A 27,420-nucleotide genomic window follows, 5' to 3' on the forward strand; every position below is an offset into this window, starting at 1 on the left:
TATATATCTTTATACTGTGCATCTTATGGTAGTCCTATCACTCTTACTAGCATTGCATATTTAATAAAGATAGTAGCATGCTCCTTTTGGATCTATGAGAAAGGTGGAACTGTTCAAATAAACAATGATGCAAAGCAGAAAAGTTATGTGGGAAAGGCCCAGTCTTGGAAATACCCATGAATCGGTGTTTTCCTCCCTAACTTCTTTTTAGATTTTTTAGAGGAGAAGTAGTCTAACATTCGTCATCATATGCATTCCAAATAATTTTTATAAATCAAGCTGAAGGTCATCTCTTCCAAAATATCCCTTTTTTGTTATGCAGCAGTTGCAGGAAGCTGGTACCATTGAGCAGCTAGTTATGCCACTAATTTGTTTATTTAAGTCACTCCTTTTATTGCTTACCCTGGTACAGCTACATCATATGACATTCCAGACAGCGCTGTGCTTTCAACTATGTGGCCAGTGCAATAATATCACCCCAGGCACAATGCATTTTCTGTAACTGATGATAGAGATATGAATGAAATAATTTGTCTGGTCAGCACAGAGCCCTTTTATTAGCATAACACCTGTGGGATGTATTGGAATACCAAAGCAAAATCAGAACTGATGCCCAAATTTAGGGTCCAGCCCTTTATGTATGAATGGTAGCAAATCCCACCAGCAATTTCCTTACATCTAGTGGAAAGCCTTTGCAGGAGAATAGGCCATTACAGCAGCAATATTAACTGGCTCCTTGGTGTCAGCACTCAGGTGGTCCCCCAGCCAAATGCAGAAAGAAACCCCTAAAATGTCTGAGCATTTTTTCAGTATAGCTAGAAACTGTACCTCACATATGGGATGTGACACTGTGGGGGAGGGGGGGGGACATAGGGAGGAGGCCCGATGTGTGTGGTACAGATTCTAGCTATAGTGCAAAAATGCTCAGACATGTTAGGTGTTTCCTTCTGCATTTGGCTGGGGCAACGGAGCACTGACAACAGGGAGCCAGGTGGTCTGGTATCGAGTTTGTCCTCCCTATGTTGCTGTAACGACCTCTTCTCTCCTGCAAAGGCTTTTCACTAGATGTAAGGATATTGCTGGTGTAATTTGCTACCATTCATACATAATAGGCTGAACCTTAATTCTGGCCATCAGTTCCATACCTCCCAACATTTTGGAAATAAAAAGTGGGGCGACCATGCCCTTTTTGGCCACACCCCCTAATTACCAGGTTCATTTTACAACATTTGGCAGGTTATGAAAGTTTGAACATATTTCTGTTTTTTTTTCAGTTATGACAGTTTTGCTAATCAAGGCGCATTGCTAATATGCTAAACTGTGAGTTTAACTTCTCCAAAGGGACCTGTTATCTAAATTGTTACAATTACTTATTTGCTTATCTTAAAATTGTTACAAAAGTATTTTATCTGCACCTCGTGGCTGTTCTGGGCTCTCTGCCAAAAGCCAATTAAGTTAGAAACATCTTTTTTAAGCTGTTCAGTGCAGATAAAATCAGGACTTTCCACTACAAACACCAGACTACACGTTGAGCTGTCAAAAGCGGGACTATCCTACTAAAAACGGGACAGTTGGGAGGTATGCAGTTCAGATTTTGCTTTGGTGTTCCAATACATCCCACAGGTGTTACGATAATAGAGGGGTCCAGTGCACCCCATTCTCCTGCCCACTTCCTGTCCTGCCTCTGTTCCACCTACTCCCCATGTAACTCCACCCACTCTGCGTTCTGACCCCGTCCACTCCCGTCCAACTTGCTCCTCCTTCCTCGCCGCAGGTAAGAGAGTGACTGAGGAGGAGGGTTTTTTTAATTAGCTATAGAGAAAGCAGACCCCACAGTCCAGGCCCCCCTGTTCCCCAGGCCCCCCTGCGACTGCGGGGTCTATTTCCTCTATAGTTACACCACTGCCCCCCACCCCTGCACTACATGTACACACACTCAGTGTTACCATCCTCTGGAAGCCGATCGTGGAATTGGGCTGGGGCCCACCTTGGTAAATATATCCTACAGAGTTTGCTCCAGGTCCATTCCCAGCAGATATGTTTAAAGGGGTTGTTTACCTTTGAGTTAACTTTTAGCAGGGTCAATTTCGTGGCTGCTGCCTGAGGCCAGATGCCGCCCCCCTCTCCTGCTCCGCACTTAAAAAGCAGCATTGGATCAAAAGGGGGCAGCATCAATAGTGCATTGCGCGCAATAGCGCTCGCTGCACTAGCGGAGCCAAATATCCGGGTTAAAACACGGTTTCGGCTCTTAAAGTTACAAGAATCGGCTTTTTGCCTAGGACCGCAAGGCCTCTGAAGGAGGGTGATAGGACCGCGAGACCTCGGAGCTCAGCGGGGTATCAGTGGGCCCTCATACTGCTAAACATTTAGCCTATTTCATGGCCTTTCCCTATTTCTATGAGAACAAAGAGCAAAACAGATGAAATAATAGTCTGTAAAGAAAAGAGACTAGGAGAATAGAGGTTGAATGAGGAGAGGAAGAATAATAGTACTGAGGGTGGGCCCCTGGTCTAAGGTTTTTGGAGGGCCCCTGGTGTATACAGTATACCAACCATAAGGACTTAAAATGATGAAAACCAAACCCTTTGCTGGCATGGTATATTTCTAAAACATGCATCAACGTCTCACAGTAGATGCATCTGAGTGAGCAACATCTGCACCGAGCCTCGCAGCTCTGCGCCTGCATAGAAACAGGTGATGCAACAGAGAGTCCAATAGGAAAATGATATTTGTTCTTCATTCAAGCACAGCCGACTTGTTCCTCTTCTTAAGCAGTGGGGGGGGGGGTGCTTTCCTATGAGGTTATTGCAGGGAGCTATTCTAATAACTTTCACTTCTCAGTGAGATCTGATTGGACTGTTGGGCAGCTTAATATTTTTTTTACTGTCTTTTCTGGTGAATGCTTCAGTAGCCTTAATTCAGATCAGCAGCCAGCGAGGTCCAACAGCAGTCCAGTCTACTCAGGTGTGCACCCCAAAGAGCAAGACATGGCTGAAGAGTCACAGAACTTGGTGCCGGAGCATGTTCCCGGACAAAGTGTGGTCGACGTGGGAAACAGGGAGCCACGGTATTCACTTGCGCATCCCAATTTCATATTTGCCTTGCTCAGAAATAACAAAATCGACTTCTGCAGGGGGAAAAAAAGTCTAACTTGTAACTAAATTCTGTAACTATAATATAATTTACAAAATTGTAAGCTTATATACTATCTTTATTATTAACATTTATTTATATAGCACCAGCATATTTTGCAGCGCTGAGGTCTCTTTATTATCAGGGACTCTTTTCATTTATGTTTATACTTTTTTAGCGTGGGGCATTCGGCAAAGTGATCCACACTGGGCACATTGTTTATAATACATGTAGAAGTTCTCACGTTGTTATTTAACTATAGCTCCCTGCATTCCCTGACAGCTGTTGGAGGATGTTGGGAATTTTACTCATCAAAGATGAAGATCATATTCTGAATTGTTCTGTCCTTTGTTTACAATACACACTGTCATATCGTTTTCTGGAAAATAACTTGCTTTACTGCACGCACACACACACACACAGTTGTAGTCCTTTCTACTTGTACATCTTCTGTACTAATTTCAGACCCTTTCAATGTAACCCCACAGTTACGGACCATTTCCCTGTAACATCTTACCTTACTGTACACACCACCCCACAGTGACAGACCCGTTCCCTGAAACCATTTTATATCACTGTACACGCTACCTCACAGTTATGGACCCTTTTCCTGTAACATCTTACCTTAGTTTACACACTACCCTACAGTTTCAGACCCTTTCAATGTAACCATTTTACATTACTGTACACACCACCCCACAGTTACAGACCCGTTCCCTGAAACCATTTTACATTACTGCACACACTACCCCACAGTTACAGACCCTTTCCCTGTAAACATCTTACCTTAATTATTGACCCTTTCCCTTTAACATCTTACCTAACGGTACACACAACCCCACAGTTGCAGACGCTTTCCATGTAACCATTTTACCTTACTGCACACACCACCTCACAGTTACAGACCCTTTCCCTGTAACATCTTACCTTACATAGTTACATAGTTAAATCGGGTTGAAAAAAGACAAAGTCCATCAAGTTCAACCCCTCCAAATGAAAACTCAGCATCCATACAGTATTAGTGATTTAAAACTGATTTAATTGATATAAATGCACTGCACTTTAATTTAAAAATGAAAATTAAGCAAGCAGAGAAGATAATCTTCGAAAACTTCTGGTCTAACATCATCTAAGCACAAGCACTTTAATTTATGAATTGTAGTTAATTGGTGTTTATACGGTCTGTGTAAGGTAATTAATGTTGGTAATAAACTGACAATTGTATTTATGATCAAAATCTGTTTTAAATCACTAATCTAATTTTAAAATCTGGGTATTTAATTGTGACCTACCAGTAGTATAAACTAGACTATTACCCAGATGGGCTCTTAATTAATTTTCACCAATCGCACCATTGGAAAAGTTTAGTAGGTAAGGGGAAACTTAGATCTAATTTTGTGACCAATATTATAGTAATTAGCTTCTGCTGGGTACTTTCTTCTTTCTATAAGAAATTACTTTTTCAAGCATTGTGTACTGACTTTGTCGGGCCTCCCATATAGCTAATATCAATTAAATAAAAAAAGGGTACCTTTCAAACCTTTCTCATAAATTATATATACCCATACCTATTCTAACTATAGAGTTTAGTATCACAATTGCCTTTGATATTTTGTCTGTCCAAGAAATCATCCAAGCCATTCTTATAGTCATTAACCCGGCAGTGCATTCCACAACCTCAATGTTCTTACTGTGAAGAACTACCATGCTGCTTCAAATCTCTTTGAAATTTCTTTTCTTCTAGTCTAAAGGAATGGCCTCTGGTACGGTGATCCTCTTTATGGGTGCTATTTGTCTATAATGTCCTCTAATGTACCGTCCACACAACTCCACAGTTACAGACCCTTTCTCTGTAACATCTTACCTTACTGTACATACTACCGCACAGTTACAGACCTTTTCCATGTAGCCATCTTACCAGTTCCAGCCCCTGGCACTGACTCCCTCTTGCTTTATTATACACACAATAACAATGTAATATCCCATTCCTCTAATAGCATTGCCCAGAAATAGTGGAGTGATTTTAGTGGATCAGCTTTATTCTGCCATTGCAATGATTCTGCTCTGTCAAATGCTTGGAGAGTGAGCTCTTTTGTGGCCTTGCTTACACCGATCTGCCCCCTCTGTCCATCTCTAATTTGTACTAATGCCCATGGCTCGTTCCCCAACATCTCCAACCCACACTTACAGTGAGCTACCAAGGCCATACGTGGATCTGGGTGTCACTTGCCAGAATTGTATTGATCTGTCATCTTGCAGCTTTCACTCCTGCAACTGTCATGGGGAAATATTATCTAAGCCAAGGGTTGCCTTTAAGTGAAACAAAAACAAATGGGGAGAAATTCCTTTTCTCTAGAATTCCTAAGACTCTGATTACTTTGAACAACATCAAATGCTTTATAAAGCTGTTATTTCCACTGCTGTTCTTTTTTTAGTGTATGATTTTTTAAAGGGTTGGTTTATCTTTAAATTAACTGTTGCCATGATTTAGAGAATGATACAATTTGTAGTTTTCATTTTTTTTGGCATTTGAGTTAGTTAGCTTTTTATTCAGCAGCTCTCCAGTTTGCAAAATCAGCAATCTGGTTGCTAGTGCCAAAATTACCCTAGTAACCATGCACTGATTTGAATAGGAGACTGGAATAGGTAGGAGAGGGCCTGCATGGAAAGGTGAGTAATAAAATGGAATTACAATAAATCTGTAGCCTTACAGAGCAGATGGGGCATTGAACCCCCATGGAAGCTGGGAATTGTTAGAAGATGAAGATAAACAATTCAAAAACTATAAAAAAAGAAGATCAGTTGAAATGATGCTTAGAATTATCCATTGTATAATATACTAAAAGTTAACTTGAAGTTAAACCACTCCTTTAAGCAGTTTACATTACATACTATAGAAATTAGAGATGCACCAAATCCTTCGCAAAAGATTTGGCCAAATACCGAACCGAATCTGAATTCTAATTTACATATGCAAATTAGGGGTGGCAAGGGGAAAACTGTTTTTACTTTCTTGTTTTGTGACAAAAAGTCACGTGATTTCCCTCCCCGCCCCTAATTTGCATATGTAAATTAGGATTTGGTTTTGGTTCGGCCGAATCCGAATACTGTTGAAAAAGGCCGAATCTTGTCCGAATCCCGAACTAAATCCTAGTAGAATGCACACAAATGTACAATGGGCCGTAAGCCATAACAGCAGCCATATGTGCAATATTATAATCAGATATTATGCATGCCCAGAACCAGAGATCTGGAAGGTGGTGCCCATGAGCTCGGCTGCGCTTACTCTGTGAGCAAACTCTTAGGGGCAATTTCAGGGGTAATTAACTATGCAAGGGGGGAAAGCATGAAGGAGGGACTATCTTGGGTAGTAGGTAGGGGCTTTTTTTGTGAGTGGGGGCCGCATCGCTAGTGCTGAGAGCTTAAATGCCCTCTCTGCACTAGAAGAGACGAATTCTGATTTATATATCAGAATGTTGGCTCTTTAATTTACAAGGAGTGGCTTTTTGCCGCCCCTGGTAACCTGCCCCCTCCGTGAGTGAAAGATCAGTCAATTGACGTCAGTAATTTGCACCTAACACGCAGGGGCGGATTAACGCTCAGGCTAGCCTAGGCTATAGCCTAGGGGCACATAGTGGTCAGGAGTCCATGGGTTTTGTTGCCCCAGGGGGGCCAGCACAGTAGCACCCAGCCCGGTCCAGCAGGAGCAGTTGCTTTGTAGCTTTTGTAGCTGTCAGTGGACACATCGCAGGTACCTCTGGGCCACGTTTTTTAAAAAAGTTGTCCAGAAAATATGCTAATGTCAAGTGCCATTGCCTAAGCTTGAAACCGCTAGCGTATTGATACAGCGGTTGGCCTTTTTTTCAAAAACCTGTTGCGCGTACCGCGCCAAAAAAAAGGTGCTACCTTATAAGAGTGCCCTGTGGAAAATGTAGCCTAGGGGCCTCACATGTCCTTAATCCGCCACTGCTAATACGTAATTTACCTGCCCTATCAAAATGTATAGAATTGCCCCCTGAAGCCCTCTGAGACACTGGAGCAAGCGGCAGAGCAGGGCAAAAGCAGGGTCGGGTCAGGATGGCTCAAACGAAAAGATGTAAACCAGACAGGGCTGAAATCACCTTGTAATACGGCTGATTTCTGTGTGAGATTATGCCGCGTGTGCCTGCACCCGGACCAACACAGTTTGGGGTGCAGGCAGGACAGAAGACTAATGCCAGCTTCTGCTGATTCTCGATCTATGTATATTACTAGGCTTTCTTAAGCCCTGTCTGGCATTAGCCTAGAAGGGAAATATTTACTGAAGTATGAAATTCTTTAAATGATCTTAATGTATAAGTTACAAAGTTATGGTATATTATTAAGGTGTAGTTTAATTTACTTGACCAGTGTGTGCTTCAACAAGCCTTGTCTGACCATAGGACACGAACACTATAAATGAATATTATCTTTATTCTGTAAACAACCTTGCTTTAAATTCTTGAAAGCACGGTATCCAAAAAGAAACATTTTCTTTAGAAGAGCCAATAGGATTCATAGGAATACATGACATCACTTGTTGATAGAAAGGCAGTATGTCAAGTTTGCGTAAGAGGATTTTTTTTTATCCTAACTGATTTTGTTCCCATTAAAAGGGTTGTCCACCTTTTATTTAACTTTTAGTATGACGTAGAGAGTGATATTCTGAGACCATTTGCAATTGGTTTTCATTTTTTTTAATTATTTGTGGTTTTTGAGTTATTTAGCTTTTAATTCAACAGCTCTCCAGTTTGTAATTTTAGCAATCTGGCTGCTAGGGTCCAAATTACCCTAGCAACCATGCACTGATTTGAATATGAGCCCGCACATCTCTAATGGGGGGGGGGTAAACTGGTTTTCAAACTATTTGTTTCCCCATCTTGGTGCTTAGAAACTATTTTTAGGTGCTAGTTGATTTGCCCTTTAACTATAGACAGAATTTACAGAAAGCCAGCAACAGAAGTGACATCAGCAGTTGCTAGGTAAAGCTACATTTAACAAGGCTCTCAGCAAATTGTGTGTGGGGGTAAGCTTTAGTGATACTGAGATTTGTGAAACAGGAACTCAAGCTAATTTTATGGTTAGAAATAAAACAGGAATTAATCAGATTAAACAGATTCATTACTGATCCTTTAACAAAACGTGTGATATTCTCTGCAAGACATAGGATTTCTTTGTAAATGGAAAATTAAGTATTTTGGAATGGTATAACCTAGTAGAAGAACTTATGGAGGAGGATATAGCACAGAATTATTAATTATAATATGGGGGTCACTGCTCCCATCTAAACAACAAATACTCTGTAAGGCTACAAATATATTGTTATTGCTACTATTTATTACTCCTCTTTCTCTTCAGACCTCTCCTATTCATATTCCAGTCTTTTATTCAAATGAGTGAATGGTTTCTAGGGTAATTTTGTCCCTAGCAATCATATTTCTGAAATTGCAAACTGGAGAGCTGCTGATTTAAAAGCTAAAGAACTAAAAGAAACCACAAATGATTAAAAATGAAAACCAATTGCAAATTGTCTCAGAATATCACTCTCTACGTCACACTAAAAGTTAATTTAAAGGTGAACAAGCCTTTTTATCTAGATAAGGGAGATAACTATACAGTTTGGGCTTGCTGATATTACGGGCCCCCATCTAAACAACAAATATTCTGTAAGGCTACAAATATATTGTTATTGCTACTATTTATTACTCCTCTTTCTATTCAGGCCTCTCCTATTTATATTCTGTCTCTTATTCAAATCAGTGCATGGTTTCTAGGGTAATTTGTTCCCTAGCAACTATATTTCTGAAAATGCAAACTGGAGAGCTGCTAATTAAAAAGCTAAATAACTAAAAAAAAACAAATAAAAATGAAAACCAATTGCAAATGGTCTCAGAATATAACACTCTACGTCATACTAAAAGTTAATTTAAAGGTGAACAACCCCTTTTATCCTGATAAGGGAGATAACTATACCGTTAGGGCTTGCTGATATTACGGGGCAATCAAACGGCAGCTCGGGTGTTCAGTGCAAGATATGTGGAACAACATTCTATGGCACCGACTGTCAGGGACCTGAATCACAGAATGTGAGTTTGCTCAAAGGAATTATGAGTTTGCTCAAAGGATTTATGCGGCAGAATTTGTCTTTAACTTTAATTTAAAGAATTTGGAATTTAGATTGCTTTATAGTTGTTATGGCTTATTTCTTTTTTTTCTAATTTTCCCAGCAGGATGTCCTGTAACAAAGGGAGCCTGGTGACAGCTCTAACAGTCCTTGTAGCCGTGCTGGTTGCCGGACAAGCTGTTATGGCCTTTTTCATCACTCAGCAGAATTCCAGGATTCAGGACCTTGACAGAAGCACCAAAAACCTCCAGCTGAAAGCGATGATGAAGGAACTTCCAGGATCACGTAAGTGCCAATATATGGTCCTCATAACTCATGATAACAACCTGTATTTATTTAATTGAGCTTTACTACCAGCACAGTAGATAATGTGTAATATGTTTAATTTGGTTCTGCTTTGGGGCTATTTACAAGGCTCTGGGCACTTTTGCCAGGTTACAACTGAATCACACTCTTGCCCACTTACTCTGCTGGTGGGAGCACCTTATATTATCCCTACTATAATAAAAAAAAAATAATAAAAAATAAAAAGTGAAAGCAACAGGAAAGTCGTGATTCGTTTCAGATGCAATTCGGAGCATTTATGCTAGCATTATGGGGAATACAGAATTATGGGTAAAAAAATGCAGATTTGTTTCCTTTCAAGACTAAAGGGTTCCCAATGCAAACCCTCCACATAGTGTTGTCGTAAGTCCTGTAGTTTATAGCGATAATTAATAGAAATACCTGTGTAATGTCACATAGTTTCTAAAAATTATATATTTATTTTTCACTGCAGTTCCTAGCTCTTCTTGCTAACTACACCTATGCTATACACAACATAAAACCCCTATTCTCCTAATAAAATGTACTTTTGCTGGTTCTGGCTATAAATATAGCCACTGGGGCACTGTTTCATTTGGCTCTGTTCATGATATTTCTTTATTTCTTAGCAAAGGATTTAAGATGCTGCCCCCTCTGCTTCCTCTGCTTCCTCTGCCAAGGCAAAATCATATACCCATGTACTACATACAAAAATGAAAGTGCTAAATGTGCTGTACCTTTGTAGGTAAAACTCTGCTCATAGGGAATAGTTTACACATATTAGAATATACATGGTTTTCAGCTGCTGTTCTGCACTTTATTTCTTTCTGGGAACATCCCATTTACAGTTAATTCACTAATATGTGATTTTTGTTGTTGTTGCAGCAATGAAATCACATCAGGCTATTGCCTTAAAGCAGTGATCCCCAACCAGTAGCTCGTGAGCAACATGTTGCTCCCCAACCCCTTGGATGTTGCTCCCAGTGTCCTCAAAGCAAGTGCTTATTTTTGAATTCCAGGCTTGGAAGCAAGATTTGGTTGCATAAAAACCTGATGCACTGCCAAACAGAATCTTATTGTAGGTTGACAATCCACATAGGTGCTACCAAATACCCAATCACAGCACTTATTTGGCACCCCAAGAACTTTTTTCATGCTAGTGATGCTCCCAAACTCCTTTTACTTCTAAATGTTGCTCACGGGTTCTTAAGGTTGGGGATCCCTGCCTTAAAGCAACAAACCAAATATTAGCAAACCCCTCCTTTGGCGCTCCCTAGTGGCAAAACTCAGAATGAAGTCTATTTTCACTTACTGTATGTAGCAGAATCACTGTTAGAAGCTTAGGTCAATGACAGACTGAGACTTTCAGATACAGGGTCAGACTAGGCTGGCAGGACACCAGGAAAAAAACGGTTCCCCAGCCCTGCTCTATGCATGAAGCCCTTGGTATTTTTTTCCAGAAAAGGTGGCAACCCTAGCTGTGACACACGATAGCAGCCACATTTTTGGTGCCTTACTGAGCTCACCTTCAGAGGAATCCCCTGTTAAATGGGATATAGCCAAACAACCTAATGTAAAATTTGTCAGAATGCTGCTCTGATATTAATACATGGGGGCCTTACACACGAGTCACCATGCAAATATCTTGTGCACCAAAAGCACAAGCTTCAGGTTTTGTACAGAAGGGCCTTTATAAAGCAGATGCAGTCTGGGAATATGTAGGTGTTTATGCTGTTCCTGCTGAGCATTGATTTGTTTCAGTAGTCATCAATATGCGTGGTCTGAGTTTACCAGCCCCTGCTTGCTAAACACTGAAATTATATATAAATAATGATGGTATTTATTTTCCTTCTCTCTCCACCTTTCAGCTCCTGTCCCAAGCAAACAAAAGATGAGAACCTTCAATATCCCCATGGCTTTGAAACTTTATGATGGCTCAGAAATGAATATGAATGTAAGTCTGTCTGAACCTTTTCAGTTCTTATGGCTTCTCCTTATTTTGGAAAATATATAAACCTGTACTGCCCGTTATCCTCCTAGACTCTGCTTGCCTGTATTCCTACCTCCTCTGGCTATTCAATTCCTAAATCTAAACTCAGGTTTTCTTGTGATGTGTCTGTTCTGCAAAATGTAAAAGTCAAGGAATTATTGCTTTTACAACCTGCAGTTTTGACAATTAGGTTTATATATGCATATGCAAATTAAGGCTCAGATTTGGTCCCAGAAGGAAGACATTGTTACTTCTATTATTCTAACAAAACGAAAAAAAAAAAGAAAAGTTATTATATAGATAATTAACTGGTTCTTTAAATCGACAGGACCTGGAGCAAATGGCACAGACCGGTAATAAAATGGAAGATGCTGCAAAATACATGTTGCTGGTGAGTAATGTCACAGTTATGGGTGCATAGGCTGGCTGCACCATAGCTGATGGTTTATTCCTGGCTCTTTCTTTCTCCCACAAAACATTAAAATTGCAGTTAAACATAAATATAAAATTACATTTTTTACCCTATTTCCCTGGCAACACCCCTCAACTCCCCCCAGCCACAGTTCAATCCTTAGCCCTTTAGTTTTAGTACAGGTATGGGATTTGTTATCCTGAAACCCATTATCCAGAAAGCTGTGCATTAGGGAAAGGTTATCTCCCATAGATTCTATTTTAATTAAACAATTCTATTTTTTTTTAATGATTTCCTTTTTCTCTGTAAAACAAAAAACAGTACCTTGTACTTAATCCCAACTAAGATGTAATTAATTCTTATTGGACTAAAAACATTCCTGTTGGGTTAATTTAAAGTTTAAATTATTTTTTTAGTACTAGACTTAAGGTATGAAGATCCAAATTACAGAACCCTTATCCATAAAACCCCAGGTCCTGAGCATTCTGGATAAGAGGTCCCATACCTGAAAGATGGATCAAATAATCCAGTTAGGATTGTTCCGTGACCAACAGCCATACCAAGAAACCCAGGAAAGCAGCTCCCATCCTAAGGTGCCGATATGCAAAAGCCTATCTCCTTCCCAGCAGCAACAGGTGCCTCACAATAAGCAGCCTGCTTAGGGTCGGACTGGGGGGCCCGGGGCCCACTGGCGCTGCTGTCTTAGGGGCCCAGCTCTGACCCCCCCACCCATATTGCAATGCCCCCTCTGGGCCCCCCACCGCTCATGCGAGCGCTTTTACCTTTTGCTGCCAGGAAGAGGAGGTTCACAGCAGTGGTGACAGGTCTGGGAAGACATACTCATGTATTTTAAACTTTAGGTTTACTGCATGCCATCAAAGTTGGAGTAACCAATCAGAGGATCTCCTTGTAAGCCTCTGACAAAGACCCATCAACCCTTTTCAACCACAGGCTTATATGGAACCTACTGCATTTGGCAAATTCTGCAGCTCTTTGTTGACAGAGTGAAGCCTAGTAGTTCTAGACCAACATTGTTTGCTTTAAAGAAAATTCAGGCAAGCAATATATTTTGGTGTTTGGAGAAGCATTTATTTGTAAAAACTTGATAAACACAGTATTCTTCTTTCCAGAGAGGAAACCCTCTAAGGAAGTACCCATCATTGAATGGCACCATCCTGGAAAACCTGAGAGAGCTGAAGAAGACCTTGACTGACCAGGAATGGATGGTGGGTAGCATATGAGTCATTCTTAATGATTGGGATTGAACCTAACATCTCTTCATTACTTGTTGCTTTCCCATCAACCCTCCTCCCTCACTCCATAAGTCAGGCTGCCAAAAATGCATGGTAGTCTTGGCAATATGTCATTAACCAAGAATCATTGCAAAGATTTGGCTATCTGGACATTGGTGTGATTCAGCAGTTCATTAGCCAAATGGGAGAATAAAGTTGATGACCCATTTTGCCATTTTGTAAATCAACATCCTGATTAATTCTCAGTGTGTGCCCTTGAAATAACTAATAAGGAAATAATAAACAAGTATATTCTGCAAAGCAGGTCAAGTCCTTGTGTTCATCAGGTCAAAGTAGTCTGCCCAAAATGTTTTGTTTGACACAATAAACACAGGAGCTTGTCCTTGCTTTGCAGCAAATCTGTGTGCTGATGGTTTATTATTTCCTGCATACACATGGGTGTGCAATTCTTGAGATGAATAATACCATGTCATGGTGCAATTCCACATTAAAAGGAATGCAACATGCCATGGGACCCCCCTTCCACCAGTGCTGTATTTGTAAATATTACAGAATTCATTCTGTTATTATTCTTACAGACCTTTGATGCATGGATGCAGCAGTGGTATCTCTTCTTCTTGGTGCAAAACACTGAAAAGCCAGCTGAACCACTACCATCAACCAAGAATACGGCAGTCACAGGTATTTTAAAACTCTATGGCATAGTCACTAAATGCCCTAAATGTGGTGGAAATCACAAATGAATTTGGCAACCATAAAAAAGCACAGACCCAGAAAACTGAATTAAATTCTCTGAGGCTCAAAGTCCACTATGACAAATTATAGGTCAACATATACATAGGACTTCTTATAAGGCAAGCAAAGCCCTGCTAAAATGTTTAACCCTTACACAAGGAACACCAAGGTGACATTCTTCTACAGACTTATTTTTTAAGATCAGTGTCAGGGGAATATGCTAGAATTCAGGTGCAATGGGGTATGCATAACCAATATTTCCAATGTAACCTGTCTACCATCTGTATTATCTACTCCCTCACCTGAAGGTCTGGGATTGTGGACCCTACCTGGACCCTAAAGGTGGCCATACATGCTACACTTACTTTCTTGAAAAAGATCTTTCCAAGAAAGATCGTTCGTTCATGTAGAGCTGAATCGTCAGATATACAGGTAGAGACAATAGAACTGTATCAGTATCTGACGATTCAGCACTAAAGGTGGAAAAATGTTTCCAAGAAAGATCATTCATTTCAACACACGTGTGCAGAACTGAATCTTTAGATATACAGTACAGATAGAAACAATAGAATTCTATCAGTATCTGACAATTCAGCACTAATATATCAGCCGATGACGGGTGCATTCAAAGGCACCCAATCAAAATTTCCCCCCTGGGCCAATCGACGAGCCGACCAATATCCAAACTTTCTGCTGATATCCGTTTGCTCGTCTCCCACCATAAACAATACACAATACACAATTTGTTTCGTATAATATTATTGGTGCGTGTACGGCCACCTTAACTGAATCCTGAATTTAGTGCATCCCTACTAGAAATATGGTTGTGTGATTGGTATCATATCTTCCAGGCGCACCCCTGATGACTGAGTGCCAGACACTATCTAGGATCCACACCATGACTGGCACTTACAAGCCTCAGTGTGAGCAAAATGGTGACTTTAAGCCGCTTCAGTGCTGGCCAAGCACTGGCTTCTGTTGGTGTGTTTACCATAATGGAACTGAGATCCCTGAAACCAGAACTCGGTCAAGACTTGACTGCAGTAGTAAGAGAATTTTTATGCACTGTTGGGGGGGGGGGTACATGGGGAATAATGGCTGCATGTCACCTAATCAATAAATAGGGGAACAAAGTTAGTGTTATCTAGCATTGGTTTTACTGTGCAACAATCTGCGGTATGTTGCTTTAACAAACCATCTCTGGTTCCTCATGTTTATCCCTTGATAATATGCTGGAAAATGCTGGATTTTGCAGCACATTGCTATTGAGGATACAGTATAGTTCCCATTATGTATGTTTGGATGGGAAAGGCACCTGCCACATTTTGGTTCTTGGGGAAGGCGTACTTGTAGAATTCATCTGTCACATATCAGTATATAACAAAAGAAAAACTCCTGTTATTTTAATCTGCCCCAAACATAGAAAGATTCAGTACCCTCTAGTTTGGTGACAACCTGCATTACTGGGGTTTGACTTTGCCCCTCTAGCCAGTGGGTTATAGGGAGAGGGAGCAGAAAGCTATCAGTTGTGTAATAGTCATTTTTTAATTAAACCCCTAGGGGTACTAGGTCACAATCTTTTTATTTTCATTTATATGGGCTTCTCTATGTGACATTATTTACATCCCAGTAGACAACTTGGTTTGGCCCAAGGTTGTGTTTAGTTTAAAAAATAGCTGTTAATGGAATTATGGATGAATAATTGTAAAACGCAGAACACTGTAAGGGCAGACAGACAGGTATAAATACCTGCAATGATATATTTGTGAGTTATAAGAGCCTGTCACTTGACAGCACAGAGCAAATAGTGGCGGGGATACAATTTAAAGTGTTTCTTAACCTCCAGATAATTTCCATGATGTAGTAACTAGGGACATGTAACTCAGCAAGCAGAAGGTGGTGGTCCATGCGCAAAGTGGAAGGAAAAGCTGTCATTGTAGGGGCTGGTGCAGTAACAGAGAAAGGTTTATTTAGAATAAATCTAACAATTTACTCTACACCATCTCAGAATAGACATTATTTTTCTATAAATGTATTGCTTATTATCATTGTGTTAAAACAATGATCATTTTGACTTTACAGGTATCATGCAGCCAGAAGACCCCATGTTTTTGGAATCAATAACCAGCAGTGATGCTGACTTTGGACCCTTTGGTAAATATTATATACTATTAAAGAAAAACTAACACCCCTCCCTTAATAGTGCCACTGACTCCTTCCTAACCCCATGCTCCTCACCTGTCGGAAAATAACCACATCTGGTTTTTGGCTCCCTGTTGGCCTTCACTAACTGGAATCCAGGACCAGGCTGGCTTCTTTGTCTTCTACTCAGCAATTACTAGATGGACGCTGGATGAGACAAAGCCAAACATGGTGGCTTTCATCCCCAAAACACAATTCTGTATTTACAGATCAGCTATAGTGGAAGCTGTGCAGTTGGGGAGGGGGCATGAGGCCAAGAGTTTGGAGTTTTACTTTTACTTTAAACAATGCTATTTTTTGATGACATGTTGCATGATGGCAAGAATGTCATATCTTATTATTCTAATTACCTAGAAAGATGCCTTATCTTACATATGCATGAGTCATACCTCCCAACTGTCCTGTCTTTCGCGGGATAGTCCCTATTTTGACAGCTCAACCTGCAGTCCCGGCTTGTTACTGAAATATCTCGACTTTCTCTTTGATCTCCTGCACTGAACAGCCAGAAAAAGATACAGTTTATAAAAATACAAAGTTTATAAAACTTAATTGGCTTTTGACCCAGAGTATGTGCCAGGTGCACTTCAATACATTTGTTACAATTTAAGATAAGCAAAGAAACAATTGTAACTATTTAAGATAAGCAGTCTCTTGGGGAAACTGTGACTTGCAGCTTAAAGGAGAACTAAACCCCCCTCGATGTTCCCACTGGCCCCCCTCCCTGCCTCCTTTCTGCACAGTCTTACCCCAGAATTCTGTCCCCTCTTGAAATAGTGACCACACATGCAGAGTGAGTGCAGCGGAGCTCACGGGCGCCATATTCTCCTCTTCGGTAATCTTTTTTATATAAATTTGGAGATCTAAAAAATTCATTAATCAGCACTATAATTTAGGGAAAACTCCAAATTCGTGTCATTTCTGTTAAGTCCTTCTACAAATTTTAAAAGTTCAACTTCTCCTTTTTTCCATATCATAATTACATCATCAATGTAGCATTTCCATAGGGACAAACCTGCGCCAGGTCCCGCAATACCATGGGAAAATATATGTTTTCCTTCTGTGAGTCACTTCTGGCTTATGTGACTCGTGCATGCGGGGTCAGGTGTTGGGGGGAAACAATGCAGGTGTGCGGGTCAGGCTGGAGTTAATCAGGTTTGCATCGGGCGCAGGTCTCTAACAAAGGAGAAGCAACTAAAGGGCTAATCATCGCTGTGTGTAAGATCATTTTACTATAGAAAACTAGCAATAAGGTTATCCCTGGCCTGTGGCAAAGTAATTGTAAAAGGAAAAACTTAGACTCGCACACCCTGGCCGTCCAGAAACAAACGAATCCCAGGTGCTCGATGATAGAGGAATTGGGCAACCTCAGAAGCAACGCAGACACAGAACACACCGGCAAAACATGGGTACTACTAGCAGGTATAATAACCTTGCTCGTTTATTGCTGATGCAACGTTTCGGGGCGTGACCCCTTTCTCAAGCATGCTTATACCTGCTAGTAGTACCCATGTTGTGCCGGTGTGTTCTGTGGCAAAGTAAAACACATTGCTGGGCATCAGCATTCTCACTGGTGAATTAATTTTTTTTCGTCAGCAGAATTACTGGATAGTTTGTAATTAAATTGATATAAAATCAGGCGCAGTGGGGCAACTTTGCTGCTAAAATAAGAAAACCATTCATATTTACTAATTAAACGGGAGATTAAATACAACCATAAACAGGGCAATGGCAAGGAGGTGGGCTGAGGCCCAGTGCCCGGCAGTTAGGCAGATTTCACTTGGGGGGGGAGTTAAATTTGACCAAATCTTTTTTCAATGTCATCTACTTTGCTACTATGTACTGTATAATGGGCATTGTACATACAGTATACTACTCCCGGTAGCCTTGCATTTGTAGTGCAACTGAAGAGTCACAGGACAGAATTCCTGTTCTAGAACTAAGAAAAGTAAAAGAGAACAATAGTAAAAATGAACATTTAATATAAGCTTCATCCCATGGAAACAAGAAGCTCCTAAACAGAATCAATGAAACATTAGCTTGAAAGAGAATCAAACACCCGCAATTAACTTACCCGTGTTTCTTTGCAGATTAAAGCATTGGATGAGCGCATGACCCTCTCTGCATTATCTAACCTGATTCATACAAAGAAGCAAAGAGGATTCCTATTAATCGGACTTTATGTTGTTACTAATTGCAATGGCATTCTGGCCTCAGGTTAAGGCTTAAAGGTAGCGTTTACCACTTTTGTTTTTGAATTCATTTCATTTTGTGTAACAAATAATGGATGACATGGCGCCATTCAATTACTTGGAAGAAACTGTGCCCACAGATCCGGGGACTTGTAATTTAACCCTACCCACCACTTTCTTGTGCCAAAATGGCAATGACAAACAGCACCAGAGAAGATACTCAAATTACTCATTGTAGCTGCACATGACTGAAAGGAAGCACCTACCAGGTGGCCAGACTAACTAGTACTTCTGAAAAGTGGCTTGTTCAAGTCCTTATATCATGGACAATTCCTCCACCTCTAGCCACTAACTAATTGAGTAATTTCTATATGGTAAAGGCCAAAGCATCCCAAGTCATTTGACAATTCTGTAGATACAAATAGAGCTCTGATTAAATTGCTGTTTGTTCATTCATCTCTAATTGGGTATCAGTTACAATACAAACATGGCTGCCATTTTCATTTGTTTTCCTTTTTTCTGCTGTTAATTGCTGCTTCTGTCACATTTGCAGGCGTTTGCACCTTTTTGTATAATGTGCACCTCTATTTCATGCCTAATAAAATGAGTGGTTACATTTTTGCATCCCTATTCTTATTGTCAGAGAAAATGACCTCATATGCTACTGCCCATGTACCCCAAAAACCAACACAGCCAGTTTCTTTTAACTAATCCTTTTGATTGAGATATATATATATATGACAATATGATCCCTATTTTCCTATCCAGATGGTTAAAGCCGTCTGCCACATTCATCCCTGCTTTATTCATATATTGTAATTACTTAAATATTAATTATAAAAATCCCGTCTAATTATTCCAATCTGAGGCTGAACAAATAACTAGTCCCAGACTAGAATAACCATTAGAGCAGGTCCAAGTATTATTTACATCCAAGGCAATACTACTTGGACTGGCACTACCCCCCCCCATTCACTAGCACGTGAACACCCAACCCCCTATATTTAATATATTTAAGACATAGTGAGACAGATTATATAAGCCTCCCTCCCACAGGTACAGTTGTGTAAAGAATAATATCATTCCAACATCAGTAACCTGATCAATCTACTTTGGTAGAAATTATATTTTTACATGGCTACAATACTCTATACTGAACTATGGAAAGACAATCTCCCATAGACTCAATTATAATCAAATAATCCAACGTTGAATTTCCTTTTTTTCTGTAATAATAAAAGAGTACTGTGTACTTTATCCAAAGTTCGGAGCCCCGAAATGTTGCACCACCGCAGTAAAACTTTTGCAAAGGCTTGCCCTGCAGACACAAGTCTCGTGTGCCAGTGTGGTTCTTTTCTATGCAGTTCACTGGGAGGTTGCCGTATCCTCCTGCGCACTGAGCGAACCCTAATATTTACACAAAGGGTGTGCGAGTGTCCTCTTCAATTGAAGAAAATGGAAAACTACCATTCGACTGGAGAGAATAGCCAAAATGGCCAAGATTCAGCCAATGATCAGCTACAGGGTCAAAAAAGATCTAAAGTTACCTGTAAGTAATTTTACAATTAGAAGGCGCTTACAGTATGTGAAGCCAAGCTATCTGCAAGAAACCCCAAAAAGTCCCATTGTTAAAAAAAAAAATTCCTGATGAGCAGGGGCGATCCGCCATTGAAGTGAGCTGAGGTGCTTGCCTCAGGCAGCAGGGCCAGCTAGGTTTCCAGGGGCGGCAAAAAGCCGCTCCTGGTGCCTTTAAGAGTCAAATTTAAGTTTTAAAACAGAAATTCCGCTTTACTAGGGTGGGAGAGCGCAATAGCGCTCTCCGCACTAGCGTTGCTGCCTCCCCACCCGGAAATGTAATCGGGCTGGGGGGGGAGGGGTATTACTGGAGCCACCTCAGACGGCAATTACTACAGGATCGGCGCTGCTGAAGAGCTTACAATTTGCCAAAGAACACATTGACTGGCGTAAAGACAGTTGGTGCAACATTTTGTGGACTGATGAAAGCAAGATTATTCCTTTTGGGTCTAGAGACTGCAGACAGCTTGTCAGACCAAACGCTGAAATCAAGCCACAGGACACTGTGAAGACAGTGAAACATGTTGGTACAAGTATGATATGGGGATGTTTCTCATACTATGGTGTTGGGCCTATTTATCACATACCAGGGACCATGGATCAGTTTCAATACATCAAAATACTTGAAGAGGTCATGTTGCCTAATGCTGAAGAGGAAATGCCCTTGAAATTGGAGTTTAACAAGACAACAACCCCAAACACACCAGTAAATGAGCAATGTTCCAGACCAACAAGATTGATGTTATGGAGTGGCCAGCCTAATCCCGGGACCTGGAACAGTAACATCAAAAAATAAAAGTGTTTTCAAGTAAATACAATATCATGTACTATTGCCCTGCATTGGTTAAAGTTACGTGTTTGCATTAGAAACACTACTATCATTTATATAAATAGGCTGCTGTGTAGCCATGGGGGCAGCCATTCAAACTGAAAAAATAGCAGATACGCACTGTAATAGAATACAATGGGATTCTATAGTGTGCATGTGTTATCTGCTATGTAACCTGAGCCTTGAATGGCTGCCTCCATGGAACACAGCAGCTTATTTATATAAAGTATAGTAGTGATTCTAAAGCCAACACACCAATCGTTCTAGTGCAGGGGAACAGTACATTATATTTTAGTTACTTTAAAACACTTTCATTTTTTGTTGTTACTGTTCCTTTAATCCAATAGAAAATGTGGGGTGACATCAAAAATGCTGTTTCTAAGGCTAAACCAAGAAATGCAGAAGAATTGTGGAATGTAACAGGTGCCAGAAGTTGGTGGACTCCATGCAACACAGATGTGCAGCAGTTCTCAGAAACACTGATTATACAACTAAATATTAGTTTTCTTCATCTTTGGAATAGAACGTGCAGTGTTCCCAATGCATTTGTGTGCATGGAAATAAAAGCTATTGTAAGGATTTTGAGCTTTATTCACTTTTTTAAACACACTGCTGTTATTCTATGTATTAATATTATATGAATTAATTAGAGGGGTTGTTCACTTTAAAACAGACTCTTAGCATGATGTAGACAGTGATATTCTCAGACAATTTTTAATCTGTCTTCAATTTTTATTTGTTGTTTATGATTTAGCTTTTTGTTCAGCAGCTATACAGTTTGGAATTTCAGCACATATCGGGTTGCTAGACTCAAAATTGCCCTAGTAACCTGGCAGCAGTTTAAACAATATGTATAGGAGAGGACCTGAATAGATTAGTAATAAAGAGTAACAATAATAATGTTCCAAATTCCGTTATTTGGATCTCCATACCTTAAAGGAGAACTAAACCCTAAAAATGAATATGGCTAAAAATGCCACGTTTTATATACTGAACTTATTGCACCAGCCTAAAGTTTCAGCTTCTCAACAGCAGCAATGATACAGGACTTCAAACTTGTCACAGGGGGGGTCACCATCTTGGAAAGTGTTTGTGACACACATGCTCAGTGGGCTCGGTTGAGAAGCTAAGTTTAGGGATCGTCACGAATTATCAAGCAGAAAATGAGGGTTGTCTTTAATATAAGCGGATTATTAAATTCTGATGCTAACTGCCATGTAGTGATTATCCATCGTGAGCTTCCAGTAGTGAAACCCAAGGCTCAGCACAGATTTTAGCACAGAAATAGAGACTGACCACCTTAAAGAGTTCAAATTGCTGCTTTGCTGGCTTTTATTTGTACAAAACACAAAATCTTCAGCCCACTGGCTTCACATGGGGGAAATCACATATGCTTCACATCATAGCATTAACAGTCCCAATTCTAACACCCTTACTGGTGTTGACTTTACTCACAAGTTTAGCCCTCAATGGCTTTCAGCAGACCACAAATCCCAGAATCATCTTTGGGCACACTTGAGACACTCTTGTCTCCTGGGAGCTGTTTATCTTGTCTTCACCAGTCCTTTGGAGCTCTCTCTCCAACTCAGGTCAGTGGGGAATCACTCGCCTTCCCAGCTACACACAGGCACCTTCCTTCACTCAAGAAGGCCCTCACGTGGTCCCTCACCCTCCTCCAGCTCCAGAAGGTATCCAGGGGAAGAAGCAGCCCTTAGGTGTTGCTCCACACCTCCTTTTAATTACCACATACCTGTAGCTAATAACTGCCATTAGCTTGGCAGCTGCCAAACTCTTACATGGAGCAAGGAATGGAAGCCCACCCTGGTCTCTTCCATCCACTCCAGGGACCCATAATCCAAGCCGGTACAGAATTAAGCGGCATTACTTGCTGCTGCAACACACTTTTCCCTGGAGTTCTGATTTCACCAGCTTAAGGATAGGACCTCACAGACAATTTCTGCGCAAAAACGCAGGCGTCACGTCAGATGTGACAAAAATAAGGTAAGTAATGAAAATGTCCGATAAAGTCGCAGTGTTGATCCTGTCGGATGCAGATGCGTTTTTGCGTAGACGAATCGCGCAGTAATCGTCCATGAGGTCCTACCCCAATACTGGTGAAATACACACAATATCGTGCCCTTTAGACATCCATATCTTACACCATATTAATTACTAATCAGCCTTATACTGTGACATTTATATTGTACGTGTTCTGTATATTTTGAGTCTGTCCCTAAGCTCAGTAAGTGACAGCAGCACAGAGCACGTGCCGTGAATCAGCAGAAAAGAAGATGGGGAGCTACTGGGGCATCTTTGGAGACAAAGATCTTTACTGCTAAAGGGCTGTGGTTGCCTTGGGCTGGTACAGAAGCACAAAACATAAATGTACAACTATTTCTTTAGTTTAACTTTCCTTGTCCATTAAGTCTACTAAAAAAACATTTACATATGAATTACCCCAATAGGATTGTTTTGCCTCCAATAACGATTAATTACAGTACTATATGAACAACGCTCCTCAAGGTTACTATCGTGGAAGATGGGCAATAGCAATGTAGGATGGTAGCTTAGCACATTGTCCAATGCCAATTAGTTAGATAATGAGTTTTAAATAGTCCATGTTTTTTAAACTGCTCATGTGGCAAGTCAAAGCTTAGTCTGGATTAGGTATTCACAGCATCCAGGATTCAGCTAGATCGCAGCACTTTTTGAAGGATTCAACATACAAGGGCCACGTAAAGCTGGCAACTCCGCTTCTTCAGACCAATTTATTGGCCTGTGTGTGGGATCCTCAGAAAGGCCTGCCAATATCTATCAAGCATCCCATTGGATGAGGACTGAATACAGGTATGGGATTTAGTGCCTAGAATGCTTGGGGCCTGGCATTTTCCGGATAAAAGATCTTAACATACCTTAAGCATGCTAAAAAGAATTTAAACAAAACAAAAATTATTTTGTGCCCAATATGGATTCATGCAGCTAAATTAGGATCAAGTAAAAGGCACAGTTTTATTATTACAAAGACAAAAGGAAATCATTTTTAAAAATTATTATGGGCAATATAGGTGGTGGCCTTTCCATAATTCAGAGCTTTCTTGATAACGGGTTTTAGCGATAAGGGATCTCTGGAATCACAGTAATCTAGTATCTGTCATAACAAGCTAGCTAAAAATAAATGGTCAAAAAAGCCACATTCCAACACCCAAATCACATCTGTTAAAGGCTGATATACAGTAGTAAAAAAATGCATTTTTAAATGAGAGATTACAAAAGAAAAAAAAAAGCCCGAGCGGTCACGTTTCAAACCGCAGATTCAGCAACCTGCGCACATTTATAAATATATAGGATTTTTATTTTGTGAAGAGTCCATAAAATAATTCAAGTCACAGATAAAAAAAAAGCAGCTGTCATTTTAGAATGATTCCACACTTTTAAAAAATTCCATATAGAGGTCAGAGTTGGGAGACGTGCTTCTGCTAAAAAGCAGAATTAAAAAAAAAAAAGATTAAAATCATCCACTTTATTTGCAGGTTTTCATTTCTTCTGGCATCTTCTTCCATATGTACACGCATAAAAAGATCATGGCTTGTAAACCTTTGTATTCGGCAGGCAGATATCAGGCCCTGGTGAAGATAGAACACTATTAGAACAAGAACCATGGCACAATGTTATTTTGAATTTTCTCATTGTAATTTAAATCACTTTGACTTGAATATATTTCAGCTGGTTAGTGCCTAAAACAAAGATGACATCCACTGAGATTCAATGTGCAATGACCAGAGGCGACTGTTCCCCATGGCCTTCCCAGTACCCTACAGGGATAGGAGGAGCCGCATCGCTAGAGGGACACCCCAAGGGGCACTGCCACCAGAGGCAAGTTTCTCTTCTCAGCAAGTTTCATAGGCACCATAATTGCATAGCCATGCTGGCGACTCACAACCGTCTGGCATTCACTCCCTCAAAAAAGCTTTATACTGCTTTCTGCCTGAAATAGCACAGAGGAATGTCATAGGAAACAGGACTCTTCTTCCTCTCCTGTGGGTATCCTTGGTCAGTCCTCTGCCCAGATGATGGCAACGCAGTACCCCAGACTGATGCATTTTTTTGAAGAAGAGAGGCACCAGCCTGGGGTAACAGCAAGCAACCAAAATTACTACAAATTGGCAACACCAGCTTTCTTACCTTTCCTTACCCTTTAAGAAATATTAACTTATGCAGGTGAAATATTGAAGAATAAGTCTAAAAACAACCAGTATTTATAGAATTTGCCAAGCTCTGTGCATATTTGGCGATTCCATATCATTTAGCTACTACTGTATATGGAAACATAAGGTGGGGTCAATATTTCCCATGTCAAAGCCTGATTGCCCTCCTATGCAGGCCTGGACTGGCAATATGTGGGTTCCGGCAAATGCCAGAGGGGCTGCTGTAAGATGTCATGGACAGTCTTTATTTATTGGGCATGTGGAGGGCTGATTGGGCCTCTTTGCACATGCCAGGGCCTATTCTGAACCTCAGTCTGGACTAATCGGGGAAAATCCAGAAGTAAACTAGTCAGCACAGTGTTTGTTCAAGTGTCCACTTCCCACTGGCAATCTATTATCAGAACCTGAAACAGGACCACGTTTGGACTGCCGTTATCCTCTACTAAAAATTCAATAAAGGCATTTTGATTTAAACCTGCAATGTGGTGCTGTTTTAGTTTGCAGTAGTGAATGGTAAATTCCTTCAATAATAGAATAATAGATAATAGAATATGAGCTGCATATAGGAAAGAAAATACCAGCTATTAGCAGCTTGGATTCAACAGCAAAATAGTTTTGAAGGGCACCTGTCATGCAAAAATGTTTCCCCATCAGAAGTGTGGGCTAATAGAGCTCCTGCACTTCAGTTGGGGGAAAAACTGGTTTGCCAAGTGCTACGTAACCAGTGCTGACAACCATGCTGGGGAACGCATGCCATAATGAGCGATGCACATGTATGATGGTGGAATCACTGGCAAGTTCTCTGATCCTACGTCACATACATGATGGACCAGTTATGAGCAGCGTCGGACTAAGGGGGGGGGGTCTGGGCCCACCAGGTCTGCCACATCAGGGCCCCCCGCCACAGCAAATCCCCTTTGTCCTCATTAACAGCAGGAGCCGTCGTCTGTATGGAGCAGGTCTCAGCCAGGCCGGTCCAGTCCAACTCTGCCCCAACATGGCTGTCCATAATGGAATCTCCCACTCCGGGTGATGTGGAGCTTGCAAGGAGGGTTTTTCTTTGCAAAATCCTATTGTATTCGGGTTTCACCCAATCGGAAAGCAGCCTCTATGAGCCCGCAGTTCCGGTCTGGGAAAAAACCCTTTGCATGATAGGTGCCCTTTAATATCAAGCAAAATGTTTTACTTAGTAGTGATCTCAATACATTTATGTTAAGTATTCATTTAAAAAAACAAAAACAAACCCCAATAAACAAATTCAGTAGGGGGTGAATTTGTCAGGCACCACGCAGTGTATCTAATCCTTAAGCTTGCACCATAGACCAGTGCTCCTCTTTTAAAAAGGCACTAAGGATTCTGGTTAGTAGAGTTCCACCATCTTTTTCTATATTCCATTTGTTTAATTGCACCGCCCGGCCACATGTATATTATAGTGATTTTTCCAGCACTATTACCTTATGCTTCCCTGGCTGGTGCTTTTTTAAAGAAGAGGTGTGTCGGCTCCCGGTACAAGCTTAGCTATTAGATACACTTGGGATGCCTAAAAAAATTGTCACCCCCCATGAAATGGCCTTTTATTGTTCTTTAAACTTGAGTCTTTCAAGGGAAAAGTCACAGATGAAAATATAACACAAATCTAATGTAAGGTGACAAGCATACAGATAAAAGCCATACCTCCAGACGTGTGGTCCTCAATCAACTTTATCCACTTTAATTTTCTTCTATAAAATAAATAAGGAAAGGGAACGTCAGCAACACATTCAAACATATAAAACTCTGAGGCATCCATTTCTACTTCCATAGCATTACATTACTGAATTCCCGGGCAACCATAAGAAGCAGCAAGTGCCAAGGTGTTGGTGAAGTTGGTCTGCCCACTATGACATCTCTGATCTTAAAGAGCAAAAATATCTACATAGCTTCTTTCTGTAGCATGGACAACTACCTAAAGGTGGCCATACACGGGTCCTTTAGACAGATTTGGCAGCTTATTTGCCCATGTGTGGGGACTCCCGACGGGTCCTCCCGATTGATATCAGGCCAAAAATCGGGCAGATATAGATCGGTCAAATTTGATTTTTGGTACGACCCAGGACCACATCGGCTAGTTGATGCGGTCCTGCGACCCACCGGAGCCCATTCATAGTATTGTAAGCCCCAAGGCCGAACGTTTGTTCGACTGACTGTTTTGCCAACCTGACTGTCCTATCTCAGCCTGTCAGTTAGAGTTTCTAATGCTAATGGACTACTGCTGCACAAACATGGCAGCTCCCTCATAGACGAGCACGGGGAGTCAGATGGGTAAAGTAAAAGCTTTGAGGAAATACTTTATGGTAAAATTATAAGTAGCAAACAAAGCCAATACTTTGTAAAAAATGGTTTAATTTCTGGTGTCAGTATCTCTTTAAAGGGGTCACCCAGACATAAAAAGCTGTTTAATAAAAGTTCTTTCA

General features: G+C 40.7%; 2 protein-coding genes across 20 annotated transcripts in view; one reads left to right on the plus strand and one right to left on the minus strand.

The window, feature by feature from the left end:
- Positions 1 to 2,804: 2,804 nt before the first annotated feature.
- Positions 2,805 to 18,974, plus strand: cd74.S (CD74 molecule S homeolog). 2 transcript variants are annotated; one of them, NM_001197112.1, is given in 9 exon segments: positions 2,805 to 3,067; positions 9,381 to 9,559; positions 11,446 to 11,531; positions 11,896 to 11,958; positions 13,110 to 13,205; positions 13,811 to 13,913; positions 14,819 to 15,013; positions 16,050 to 16,121; positions 18,257 to 18,974. In NM_001197112.1, coding segments are annotated over 9 exon segments (879 nt in total). In that variant the 5' UTR covers positions 2,805 to 2,987; the 3' UTR covers positions 18,262 to 18,974.
- Positions 18,975 to 23,752: 4,778 nt separating this feature from the next.
- The window catches only part of tcof1.S (Treacher Collins-Franceschetti syndrome 1 S homeolog), a 46,937-nt gene continuing 43,269 nt past the window's right edge, over positions 23,753 to 27,420 (minus strand). For 17 of the 18 annotated variants that reach the window (XM_018254430.2, XM_041587716.1, XM_018254426.2 and 14 more), the window contains 2 exons: positions 26,642 to 26,688; positions 23,753 to 24,385 (listed from right to left, as the gene is read on the minus strand). In XM_018254430.2, coding sequence (XP_018109919.1) covers positions 26,659 to 26,688 — 30 coding nt within the window. In that variant the 3' untranslated portion in view covers positions 23,753 to 24,385; positions 26,642 to 26,658. 18 annotated transcript variants of the gene reach the window in all.

This window comes from Xenopus laevis, chromosome 3S, assembly GCF_017654675.1.
Source record: "Xenopus laevis strain J_2021 chromosome 3S, Xenopus_laevis_v10.1, whole genome shotgun sequence".
Lineage (NCBI taxonomy): Eukaryota > Metazoa > Chordata > Amphibia > Anura > Pipidae > Xenopus > Xenopus laevis.

What these genes read in the sequence shown, in the direction of transcription:
- cd74.S (XM_018254359.1), top strand. Translation starts at nt 2,988, where the DNA reads ATGGCTGAAGAGTCACAGAACTTGGTGCCGGAGCATGTTCCCGGACAA. An exon ending in GCTCAGAAATGAATATGAAT is followed by an intron (nt 11,532 to 11,895) that starts GTAAGTCTGTCT and finishes TTAAATCGACAG; the next exon opens with GACCTGGAGCAAATGGCACA. An exon ending in CTGCAAAATACATGTTGCTG is followed by an intron (nt 11,959 to 13,109) that starts GTGAGTAATGTC and finishes TCTTCTTTCCAG; the next exon opens with AGAGGAAACCCTCTAAGGAA.